The sequence below is a fragment of the Capsella rubella genome, unplaced genomic scaffold (assembly GCF_000375325.1).
Source record: "Capsella rubella cultivar Monte Gargano unplaced genomic scaffold, Caprub1_0 scaffold_2, whole genome shotgun sequence".
Classification (NCBI taxonomy): Eukaryota; Viridiplantae; Streptophyta; class Magnoliopsida; order Brassicales; family Brassicaceae; genus Capsella; species Capsella rubella.
The window spans coordinates 1590649-1602616 of record NW_006238922.1 but is presented as its reverse complement, the minus strand read 5'-3'; the positions used below and the strand labels follow the sequence as shown (position 1 = coordinate 1602616).

Sequence of the window (11968 nt, the reverse complement as noted above, 5' to 3'; positions counted from 1 at the left end):
GTTCGTTTGGTCCTACATGCGGTTGCGGCGGCTGCCAAAACCGTTGCGTTCGCCGCTGCCACAGCCGCCTGCGGCGACCAAACGAAAAGCCCAATTTGATTACTTTTTCATTACTAAATGTTCATATATTAGCTCTCTAGGTAGTATGAAGGAAGAGAAATGTCGAGTTACATGCATAGTTGACCAAAAAAAAAAAAGAACACAAATTTGATGACATGGTAGAGTTTGTTTTTGCATGTTGTTAAGTGTTTTATAAGGTATTATTGAGTTCAAAATTAAATAAAATTTAAATGATCAAATTCAGAAACAAATTCAGATACAACTGTTTCTTCTTTTCTTTTCTTTTTTTCCCCTTTAAAATCACAAATCTTTATATGATCGAAAAAATCACAAACAATAGAATCCGATTAAAAGTTAGGCCAGCTTCTTAAATATAGTATAATAATAATCTAAAGGAGGTGTTAAAACATTGAGCTTTGTTAATGAATGTGATTTATCATTGCCTTTTTATTTGCATTATACTCTCATCTTTTTGGAGTGTGTTGTGTTGTTCACTTTGAATATACGTTTTTAAATTTTCCTATTTTAAACATTTTTGCGATGTGTCTGTGTTGTTCGTTTGCATCCAAAAATGATTTTATCTTGCAAAATCATGACGATTCTCTAATGTGAGTTCCCTAAACCGTACATAGTCTCTAAATATATTAAAATTATGATATAATTCTCAAACCCATCAGAGTCCTAAAAAGGAAACAAGTCTTCACAAAAAGATAACAATGTCTAAATCGAAATGACTCAATTAAGTCTTCAAAAAGAGATGCAAGTCACAATTAGGTGTAAATTAAAATGGTATATACCAGTAGATATCATTTTCATACAGTTTTCATCTTTTTCAAAAGAAATCTTCTGAAAATTTCAGTGGTTCCAAAACTGATTAACTCCCCTTTTAAACTTGAAACAATGACCTTTTTAAATGTTCTTCGAGAAAATAAGCATTTTCAAGAATCAAATTTTATTTGTTATTTGCTTGATATGGTTCTCAATTCAAGTGCAGTACTTCTTGCAAGAACATCATAAGTCACTTGGTTAGCTGTCTTCTCAGCTTTGATCAAGGCCTCTTTACTTCAAATTATTTCCATTTTTGTGAGACTCATCCAAAAGAAAAATGCATTTAGAGGTTTTTCATCGGACTAATTTGGTTAACAGAAGTTATGTTTCGAAAACGGTATCAGGGGAGTGATTTAATTTACGTGGTATCTCAGTATTTCCAATAGTTTGGAACTTCGTCCTTAAAGTTTGTCTTTTCCTGAAAAAGAACACATCACTTACTTATTTTTTGCTTCCCAGTCTTAAACGATTTTGCTGTGATTTTTTCTCATCCAAAAAAAATGGAAGATGAAGCTGATTTAGAAGAAGAATTTTAAGATGAAGCATGGGAATTGTTTAAAACCAAGGTCGGAGACAATACCTTAAGTAGGGATCCCGGCATTGTCAAACTAGCAAGATGGGTTGCTGATAAATGCGGGGGTCTGCCACTTGCGCTTAATGTCATTGGTAAGGCAATGGCATCTAAAACTACGGTACGAGAATGGGAGCATGCCTTCAATGTTCTAACTAGATCCGCTGCAGAGTTTTCTGACATAAAAAAAAAAATTCTTCCGGCTCTGAAGTTCAGCTATGATAGTTTGGGGGATCAACAATTACAGTCGTGTTTCTTGTATTGTGCTCTGTTTCCAGAAGATCATCAGATGGGGGAATACCAAGTTATAAAAGAAGTGTATAATGAGGGTTATGCAATGCTTGGTACCCTTATCCGTGCAAATCTATTAACGGAGGTTGGTACAGAATTTGTTGTAATGCATGACGTGGTTCGAGAAATGGCTCTGTGGATTGCATCCGATTTTGGGAAACAGAAAGAGAATTTTGTTGTGCAAGCAAACGTCGGATTAGTTGGAATACCAAAAGTAAAAGATTGGGGAGCTGTGAGAAGGATGTCATTAATGGAAAATGAGATTGAAGAGATAACATGCAGTTCCAAGTGTTGTGAACTTACAACTCTGTTCCTCCAGCAAAATATATATTTGAAGAATCTCACAGGTGAATTTCTTCAGTCTATTAAAAAGCTAGTTGTCTTGGATTTAACAAAAAATTACAGCTTGAGTGAACTGCCAGAGCAGATATCAGAGATGGTCTCCTTGCAGTATCTTAATTTGTCGGAGACAAGTATAGAGCAACTGCCGGTTGGTCTCCAAGAGTTGAAAAAGCTAACTTACCTGAATTTACATACTACAAAGAAACTTAGTAGTATCAGTGGGATATCAAGGTTGCTGAGTTTAAGATGGTTGAGTCTGGTAGAATCTAGAGCTCATGGAGATGTTAGTTTATTAAAGGAGCTGCAGCTATTGAAGAATCTACAAAATCTACAGATAAAGGTATCAGCGGAGTTAAGTTTGGAGCAAATATTAGGGGATCAAAGGTTGGCAAACTGCGTAACTGGTCTTGAGATTGTCGATTTTCAAGAAAAGCCACTCGATATCTCATCCCTCGAGAGTTTTGAGAGTCTTCGTGAGCTATGGCTGGCAAGTTAAATGCTATAAGTGTCCCACGACTTGATGACTTTGGAATATGGACGAAGGAACCTTCTGACCTCGAGTGGGAGGACGAAGATACCAAAAATCGATTCATGCCTTCCTTAAATCGGGTAATTAATGGTCACTCTTATTCTCTTCTTATGCTTGAGTTTATAACATTCTTTGCGTGCTTTTTTTTTTCTTCAAGTATGGTTCATTTGATCGGGTAGTCGTTTCTTATAATCAACTCAGAGTTGAAAAATTAGACCGCATGCATAACAGATAGAATTTGGTTGTGCCTCTCAATTTCAATGCTTTCCACAAAAGTGTTTGCTAACATTCTTTCAATTTTTGTTTTCCCACAAAAGGGATTAGGCACTTTATAAAGATGCATTACTCAGGATTGGGAATCCTCACCGTCTGTCTAAAACCAGAATCCTCACGTTTCTTCTTCTGCTTCTTCTACTTTCCATTGCTTTCTCTTTCTTCCTCTAATGTTACTCAGTTTTCTTATTGTTCGTTTTGGTTTTGAGCTTTGTATCTTTTGCTCTTTCATCTCGCAGCGTGTTTGTGTTATTCATTTTTGTAATAAGTTATGTCTAAATCGAACTCGCTTTCTCAATCAGAGAGTATTCTATTCAGAAAGAGAGTATGCCAATCCACTAAACCGTACAGTCTATGAATAAACTAAAATTGTGATATAATCTTCAAACCCAACAGAGCTAAAAGGGAAACAAGTCTTCACCAAAACAAACAATGTCTAAATCAAAGTGACTCAATCAAGTCTTCAGAAAGAGATGCAAACAACAATTAAATGTAAAATGGTATATACAGATATCATTTTCATACATATTTTTCAAAACAAATCCTCTGAATTTCAGTAGTTCAAAACCTGATTAGCTCCCTTTTCAAACTTGAAGAAAATGAGCGTTTTTAAGAATCAAATTTATTTAGTATTTGCTTGATATGGTTCTGAATTCAAGTCCAGTTCTTGCAAGAACATCATAAGTCTTGGTTAGCCTTGACGACCTTCTTACTTAAAAAATATTTTCATTTTTACGGTTTCGTTTTTCTTAGTGTACTTTGCTAAGAAAAAAAGCGTTAAAGAGATTTTCATCAGATTAATTTGGTTAAAAAGAAGTTTTTCTCATTGGCTAATTTTGGATAGTTCACAAAAACTAGTCGTATCTTTTCTCTAAACAAAACAAAACAAACATTTTAAACAAAACTAGTTGCGAACCTCTTTCCTAAAAAAAAGAAAATAAATCTTCCCATCTTCTTCCTTGTATACAGAAGAAGAAGACGATGATGATCTTCAATCACTATCATTTTCCCTTGAACCCTAAATAATTTTTGGTGAAAACTGGTTTCATGTATATAAATGCATAAACTTGGTGAATTTTCATAAAGCTAATAGAAAGAAATGAAGGATTTTGGCCAAGGGACCTAAGGATTCCGCTTTGCTCCAAAGTTAAAGACGCAGCCTCTGGAGGATTTTGGTCTATTCCGCCACCAAGATCGAATCCCTCTCTTTTGCTTCATGCTCATCTCACCACAATCCAGGCTCCATCTCTCACCTCTGTTGAGGATCGTTACTCTTGGGTTGTTGAGAACGCTTCTCAGAATTTCTCCGTCTCTAAAACTTGGGAAGCGTTAAGGCCTAGGAAATCTGTGAAATCTTGGGCGGGTTCTATTTGGTTCAAAGGAGCGATCCCGAAACACGCTTTCAACATGTGGATCACGCACCTCAACAGGCTCCCAACAAGGGATCGGCTGGCTTCTTGGGGAATTTCCACCTCTTTGGACTGTTGCCTCTGTTCGTCCTCTGCAGAATCCAGAGATCACCTTTTCATCAATTGTGCCTTCTCATCTGCTATTTGGCGACTTGTTTGGTCAAGACTTGATCCCTCTCGGCTCATCTTTGTCTCCTGGGAAGAGCTTCTCTCTTGGCTCAGAACCAGTCACACTGCTGCAACTGCTGCAACTGCTGTGACTGCTGCGACTCCTTCATCCTCTCCGTCGCCTTCGCCGACTTTGATCCGAAGGATAGCTGCTCATGCCACGGTTTATCATATCTGGAAGCAAAGGAATAATGTTTTGCACAACAACTTCAAGCTGCCCCACCAAGCCATCTTCAAGCTGATTGATAGGGAGATTCGTAACGTCATCTCTGCTCGTCGCCACCGGAAGCATTTTGGAAACTTGATGCAGCTCTGGATTAGATGATTTAGTCTCTTTCGTGATGGGCTTTTGCTTTTCCTCGTTTATTGTTGTCCTGTTTTTTATCTTTTTTTGGCTGGACATCAAACCTCTAGGCCTTACTCTTGTAGCCCCTAAAACTTTCATTTCCTAATGATATTTACATTTATATCAAAAAAAAAAAAAAAAAAAAAAAAGAAATGAAGGATTTGTAATATAGTTCGTAAATTTAAAAAACATAAAAGAGATGTTGGGGAACTAGTTCGTAGTTTAAAAAACATAATTTTGCTTTTTAGTTAGTCCAAAAAGAAAATAAAAATTCATATGGTAAGCGAGATACACATAGAACTAATTATCAATACAAAAGAAATGGCATATGCATATATTAATTTTCAATAAGATTATGGAACTGGAACACAACGATATAATAGAAAAAAATATAACAATGATGCATCATGCATGCATATCTTTACTATCTTTGGATCTTGATAATGCAATAATAATGATATCTTTTTATGAAGAACACAATAATCTTTGAGATTATCCTACCAAAAAAAAAAATCTTTGAGATTAAAAAACCAAAAACTTTTGGTCGGTGATAAGTGTTAAGATTATTAAAGATTTAAAAGACTGTTGTGTCAGAGAGAGACTCTCAATTCTCAGTAGATATTTTTCTTCTTCTTTGTTTATATGCTTTTTTTGGGGAATCCTAAGAAAAACAAAACCGTGTGAGACGACCAAAACCGTCAAACGAACAACTTGTCGCCACGTCATCACATGAACCACCCACGTTGGTTCTTTCTCCGGCTCATAGTTCGCCACGTGTCCTTTCCCAACGGCTAGTTTTTTTTTTGCCCTTTAAGCCGTCTTTTGCTTACCAGGAAGGAAGGAGGGAGAATAACAAAATTTAAAAAATTTTAAGATATTTTTTTTTCTTTTTCCGTAAGGAAATTTCCAGTGTGTTCTACTTTACTCGTTTTTTGTATTTAAAATATAAATATAGTAACTTCAAAAAAGATAAAATCAAAATATTAATTTATCTACTATAAGTAGTTCTCCTTCTTCATCTTCCTTTTGTCACAAATTGTAAAACCAAAAACAGAAAGAAAAATTACTCATTTTTCTCAGCTTTTGTTCACTTATTTCCCACAAAACATACTTCAAAGACTTACATCAACAACAAATCTTTTGGAGATAATCTTATTAATTCATAGGTTTGTTCTTTCTTAGCTTCTTAGATTCACTTTTCCTTTATGTTCTTTCTTCAAATCCTCTGTTTTTTTTGTTGTTGTAAAGATCTGATTTTTATTGTGCATTTGGTGATGCAGATTGACGAAAATGGCATTGGGGAAGAAAAGAATCGTAACCCAGAAATCGAATTTGAAGAATCGTCGAGATGTGGGTGATTTAGGGTTAGGGTTAGAGTTCGTACAGTACAAGAGAGGATTTGGGAGGAAGAGGATTCTGATATCGTCTAGTGATGAGATTGAGGATTCGGTTTTAGCTTCACCTGTTGGGAGAAGCTCGTCGAAGAAGCTCTGTGATAAAGTTTCTTCTTTGGTTGGAGATTGTCAAAGTCGAGAACTTGAAGATCTTCCACAAGATATTTTGGTTCGTTTCTTAACTTAAAATCTTGTTTTGGTTTCTGGGTTTTGTTAATTAGTTGAGATTTCTTGTTAATTTTTGAAGTTTTAAATCAGATTTGAGCTGAAAGGTGAAACCTTTTTGTGTGTTTCTGAGATTCAAAATCGTATTTTGAAATGAGAAAGTTTTTAAACTTTTTTGGGTTCTGTTAATTAGTTAAGATTCCATTTTTGTTGATTAGATTGAGCTGAAATTTCCATTTATTTTTTCTTCTTTGAGATTCGAAATCGTAAAGGAAATGAAAAAAAATCATTTTCATCCTTATCTGATTTTTTGGGTTTGTTCATTTAGTTGAGATTTCATGTTAATCAATCAGATTGAGCTGGTTGACCAAAAAAATAATCAGATTGAGCTGAAAGTTGAACCATTTTGTTTTTCTGAGATTCAAATTCGTATTCGAAATGAGAAAGTTTTAAAAAATTTCATTTCTGGAGAGCTTTTGTGTTATTGTGCATAGAGTTTTTGAAGTTTGAACATTTTAAAGACATTTGGTGATTGACCATATGGTTTGTTATTACAGGTGAGGATTATCTGTGGAGTTGAGCATGAAGACTTGAAACAATTGTGTCATGTTTCCAAGACAATGAAAGAAGCTGTAAGTAAAGTTTTCACCATTACTAGATTTTGTTGATACTCAATTAGTTGATGATTATGAATCTGATAGTTCTTTGTATATTGTTTACAGACATTGATCGCAAAGCAGTTACATTTTGCGTATAGTACACCTAGGAAAACCTCGAGTTTCCACCATGGAAGATTCGGTTGGGACAAACCGTTTGATGCAGAGAATGATGATGAAGAGATTGAAGCTCCAGGAGCTCCACTGCAGAAAAGGTACCGCCTTTCGCGGGTAAACCATGACAAGGACGATTCTGGAGTCTCAGTTGCTCTGTTCAACTGATTCAAACAACTTGGTTTGAGGCAGCTAATACTATCAACTTGGTTTCTTCAAGATCCTTAATTGAAGAAGAGGGTTCTAAGTTATGTTTATTCGTTTTTTTGGTGTGGATAGGTCTCTGTAAATTGTTGTTAGATACAAAAACAAAGATAGGGTTTTTGGAAAGGCTAGCTTGTTTAGAAAAAGGTCACAAACAAACTCTTTTGGAGGGTTCTAAATCTTTTTGTATGTTGTGCAGTGTGAATATAGTTTTATTTGGTCTTTTACAAAGTGAATCAATAATAAGAGATGGATATTAATTTCATTCCATTTACTTTTTAGTCTCTTGACTTCATTTCAAAGTGTTCATTAGTTCATTATTGATTACATGATCATTAGATATTACACCCCCAATACCAGTATTCCCATTCTGAAGGCAGAATCACAGTATTTGGGTATAAATGGGCTGTATCAATTGGGCCTTTGTAGATGTTTGATGTTTCCAAAGATCAGTGCTTCCACGAGATGTACCCTCCAGTTCAAAGAGTAATGCGTTGATTTTGTGAGTGTTGATTAGCCTATATCGTATTCAAACCATAACTAAAATCCTAAACTAATTGGTTTAAAACTTTACACATATTACAAATCTACAATGGTGCTAAGACCATGTGGTTAAAGAGAGTATTTATAGTGTGAACTTAGACTATTGAACTTGAGATTACATAGCAAGAAGGTGAAGGTAGACATGGTTTTGAAAGTTTGGATATTTAGAGTTCATTTTGTCTGGTACACAAAAAAATTGGAGTACATTTTGTCTTTTCACCCAAAAAAAAAACATATGTTTAAGTTTAATGGATTAGATAATTATGTCAAAATTAAGTTTAGATGATAAACTAACCTATATGCGTGGTTGTAACTTGTAATTGTAAACCTCTCATGCCTTATCCAACAAAAAACTATGTTTAGTATAAGAAGATGATTCCAAAATGAGAAAAACTGTTTCTCTTTGGTAGGAGGAAAACCACATGCCAAAGATTTTCTTAGTTACTACTAAAATGACTCTTCTACCAAAAGTTATCAAAAATGTTGAATCCAAACTATTATACATAGTTTACAACTTAACTCTCACATAAATAATTTATGTTATTTTTTTGCTTTTTTAATAATCAAATTGAAGATGTATTAGGTATTATTACCATGATAACTCTTTTTTCATTCATAATTATTTTGCAAAGTTTAGGGAATCCCATTCCTAACTAAGATGAGTTTGGGATCATTCATTCACTGTTAATTAATTTTTCAGTTGAATTAATCCTATAAAAAAACATTGTATTTTCTTTCAACTCATCTCATTACAAAATCAATTGTTTGAATATTAAAGAAGTGAATCAAAAAATACATAACTAGATTATAAAAATATGGTTAGTTGAAGATTATGTGTTGAAGCTTAAGGACAAGGCTTTACCTTTAGTTATTATCAACAACACCTATTAGCCTAGCTTGGAGCAAAGATGACTATCCTCCCATGTGCCACTAAATTACAACATGTCTTCGTCAAGCAATCTCAAGTTATAATCACTTTTGGTTCACGAGTTTATATCAATAATTACTATTTACCTTTTTTCTGACTCGTATAATCTTTGAATTGGTCCTAGCTTTATTACGGTGATAATGGGATATCAATAATTCGATCAGGGTATATAATCTAGAAAAAGAAGTTTGGGTAACAGTTAGAATTATCTCATCCGATATTCAAAAAGATAAAAAGTTTTGTTTTTTGAAAAAAATATTGTTAGACTAATTTTTCATCAAGTGAATTCTATAATCTCTATTGGAGAATATTGTACTCTTCACGGGATCTCTGTTTCCTCGATTATATCGTCGTAAGAATATAGACAATTTTATTGTTTCTCTATTTAAAAGTATAACTTTCTTTTCTTTTTGTTAAAGAAAAAAATCTATGCAGAATATAATATCTCAATGTTATTATCAGATTATGAAGGTAAATTATGTTTTGTTTTTTTAGACTATGTCAACTCAGTGCAAAGAAACTATGAGTTCGAATGGTTACAATTTTTTAATTTACTATTCATAAATTATAGTTTGTAATGGTGCGAGAAAAAAAAATTATAGTGGACCAACTACAAACCACTTTACATAGAAATAAATTTGGTTTGTGGTAGTTTTTGTTGTCCGTCCTAAAGATAGAATAGACCAAATCGTTGATGGATTAGTCCTCAAACATCTATTCAATTAAGAGATTGAATAGTTACAACTGTTGGATCAATGATTATTAAATATAAATATTACATTATTAGTTTTTAAAAGTTTTTAAGACTATTTTACTCAAGGTACACAAACTAATATATTAACGAAATAAAAGAACGAATAATATATAATTATAAACACTATAAAACTCACACAAATAGAAAAAAATCAAAAATTTTATGTCACAAAACCTACACTATTTTTCACCACGTCATTATAAGTTTCTATTATATTTTCTTAGTTTTATTCTAAAAAACCTTAAATTGGATTAAATGAGAAACATAGTGAAAACTAGTTTCCAACAATTTTTTCTGTAGTTTTGATGTTTTATGATGATTAAGATCATAATACAAATTAGTCTCTCGATATCTACAATATGATAATGATCACTTGGTAGAAAATTAGAAATTGATTTTTGATTTCTATTTACTAAAACAATAACCAATAAATTAACTACTATCACTTGATGATATAAGTAACACAAGATAAAATTTTTATATATTAGCTTCTCTCGATCGACAAAAGAAATTATGTTAGCTTTTTGTTATTGGATAATAATTAGATATTTTTGATTATTATATATTTTTCGTGAAAACTAAGGAATATGGTGTAATGCGTTTGCACATATGAATGAATACATCTCCCTTCTCAACTACTCAAACGTCGATATCATGTTTCACTTTCTTTGCTTGTTTTTTTGTCTTTCCACACCTAACTTTTGGGTTCTTTTGCATTACACCATTTTCTCTAATTACAGCTCTTTAATTGCATAATCTACCTTGTTAAAAAGTACACTAATCAATGTGTAGTGCCTCTTGTTTTAAATTCAATCTATTAAAGTACTACAATATTATACAAATACCACATGCATGTGTGGTTTTGAGTATGACAAAACATCTAAAAACCATTAGTCCCACTCTTGCATAGGTCATTTAGTGGTTAGAATATATTAGCATGCATCTTCTTGATCAAAATTACTATCTTAATATACAAATTTGTAATTTCTTGATCCATATAACTTCTAAGATATGTAGTGGGGTTAGCTGAATCGTCTATTTTCGAACATATACATTTTAAAATGACTATGAAAATGCTTATAAAATGTTCCAATGCCGTATGTGTAGGGTGTGTTCAATCTACGAGTTGCATTAAATTCTAAATCACAAGAAAGTCAATAAAATTTCATGTGATGGATATCAATAGGAGCCATTAATGGATGATATATCAAAATAGTCAAATTAGTTCTTCTTCGATGGATGGTACACATTTCGGATCGAAGATAAGTTAATACAGAGAACACACACATGGATCGTACCAAACAAAATAACCTATAGATGTGTGCTTTATAACAATAATATCAAATTTGAAAGTTTCATTTACATGGGAGAAGTTTTGTAAACATCAAATACGATCTAAGTTTGGAATCATGTGATAGGTAGCCAAATGCTTTTGCTTTACATTCAATTTTGCTATTTCTTGGCTCTTCATGTTTCGTCACGGATCATTTCTTGTTTCCTTTAATATATACATACGTTGATGAGTCAATGACTCTTATACATGTATATTCCCTATAATATTTAAGTTCATTTGTTTGGAATTTACAGTATTTACACATATAATATATGCGTATATCCTATAGTTTAATACCGAAGTAGATGAATGAAAATGCTTGTACATCTTATTCAATTTAATAATTATTTGTTTCGTGTTTAAGGAGAACTAGTGATGGACCCGCACGTACGTGCGGGGTTATTTTTACAAAATTACGATTTTTTATGTAGAAGCTATTTTGGTAAAATTTTGTTTTATGAGTTTATTTGATAAACTATATATAGACATATAGTTGTAAAATATAGATATTGTATTACATAATAAAATTTTAAAATTGTAATTTTAAAATAATTTAAATGAAGATAATAAGTGATATTACATGTTTATTTTTTTATTTAATCAAAACATTTCTAACTGCTTGCTTAGAGATGTTAAATCGGATTTGGGTTTGGCTTTAGTTTGAATTGTTTTATGTGTAGTTTAGAATTGAAAACCTGTCATGTCCCTTTCTGTCTCGTCCTGACCCGTCCCGTCCCGTCCCGTCTTCTATCTGTCATAAAATTTCTGTCCCGTAATCGTTTCTTTTTAAAACATAATCATTTGCCAATGTTTATTATAAGAAACTTGGTAAAAGATTTAGACAGGATACCCGTATTCCTCGTTTAAATATTCCTTGTTCGATTTTTAATTTTATTGATCTTTCAGTTTCATCTTTATTTCTCATTACTTTCTTCAATTCAAAGATTCATGTTTTAGCCTTTTTGTTTTCTAAAGATTTAGGTATTTCTATTTTTTAATACATGGATTTATTGTAGTTTTGTTATCCGAAGTATATGTTATCTTCTTGTACCTGTCATTT

General features: G+C 32.6%; 1 protein-coding gene across 1 annotated transcript; it reads left to right on the top strand.

Moving 5' to 3' along the window:
• Window positions 1-5874: 5874 nt before the first annotated feature.
• On the top strand, window positions 5875-7617 carry LOC17894700 (F-box protein At1g61340). Its single transcript, XM_006302705.2, has 4 exons — window positions 5875-5983; window positions 6098-6380; window positions 6934-7008; window positions 7099-7617. The coding sequence occupies exons 2-4, from the start codon at window positions 6108-6110 to the stop codon at window positions 7312-7314; spliced, it is 564 nt and encodes a 187-aa protein (XP_006302767.2). The 5' UTR covers window positions 5875-5983; window positions 6098-6107; the 3' UTR covers window positions 7315-7617.
• Window positions 7618-11968: the final 4351 nt, after the last annotated feature.

Coding starts and splice junctions, on each gene's coding strand:
- LOC17894700 (XM_006302705.2), top strand. CDS start 6,108: ATGGCATTGGGGAAGAAAAGAATCGTAACCCAGAAATCGAATTTGAAG. Junction 6,381..6,933: donor ATCTTCCACAAGATATTTTG/GTTCGTTTCTTA, acceptor TTGTTATTACAG/GTGAGGATTATCTGTGGAGT. Junction 7,009..7,098: donor CCAAGACAATGAAAGAAGCT/GTAAGTAAAGTT, acceptor TATTGTTTACAG/ACATTGATCGCAAAGCAGTT.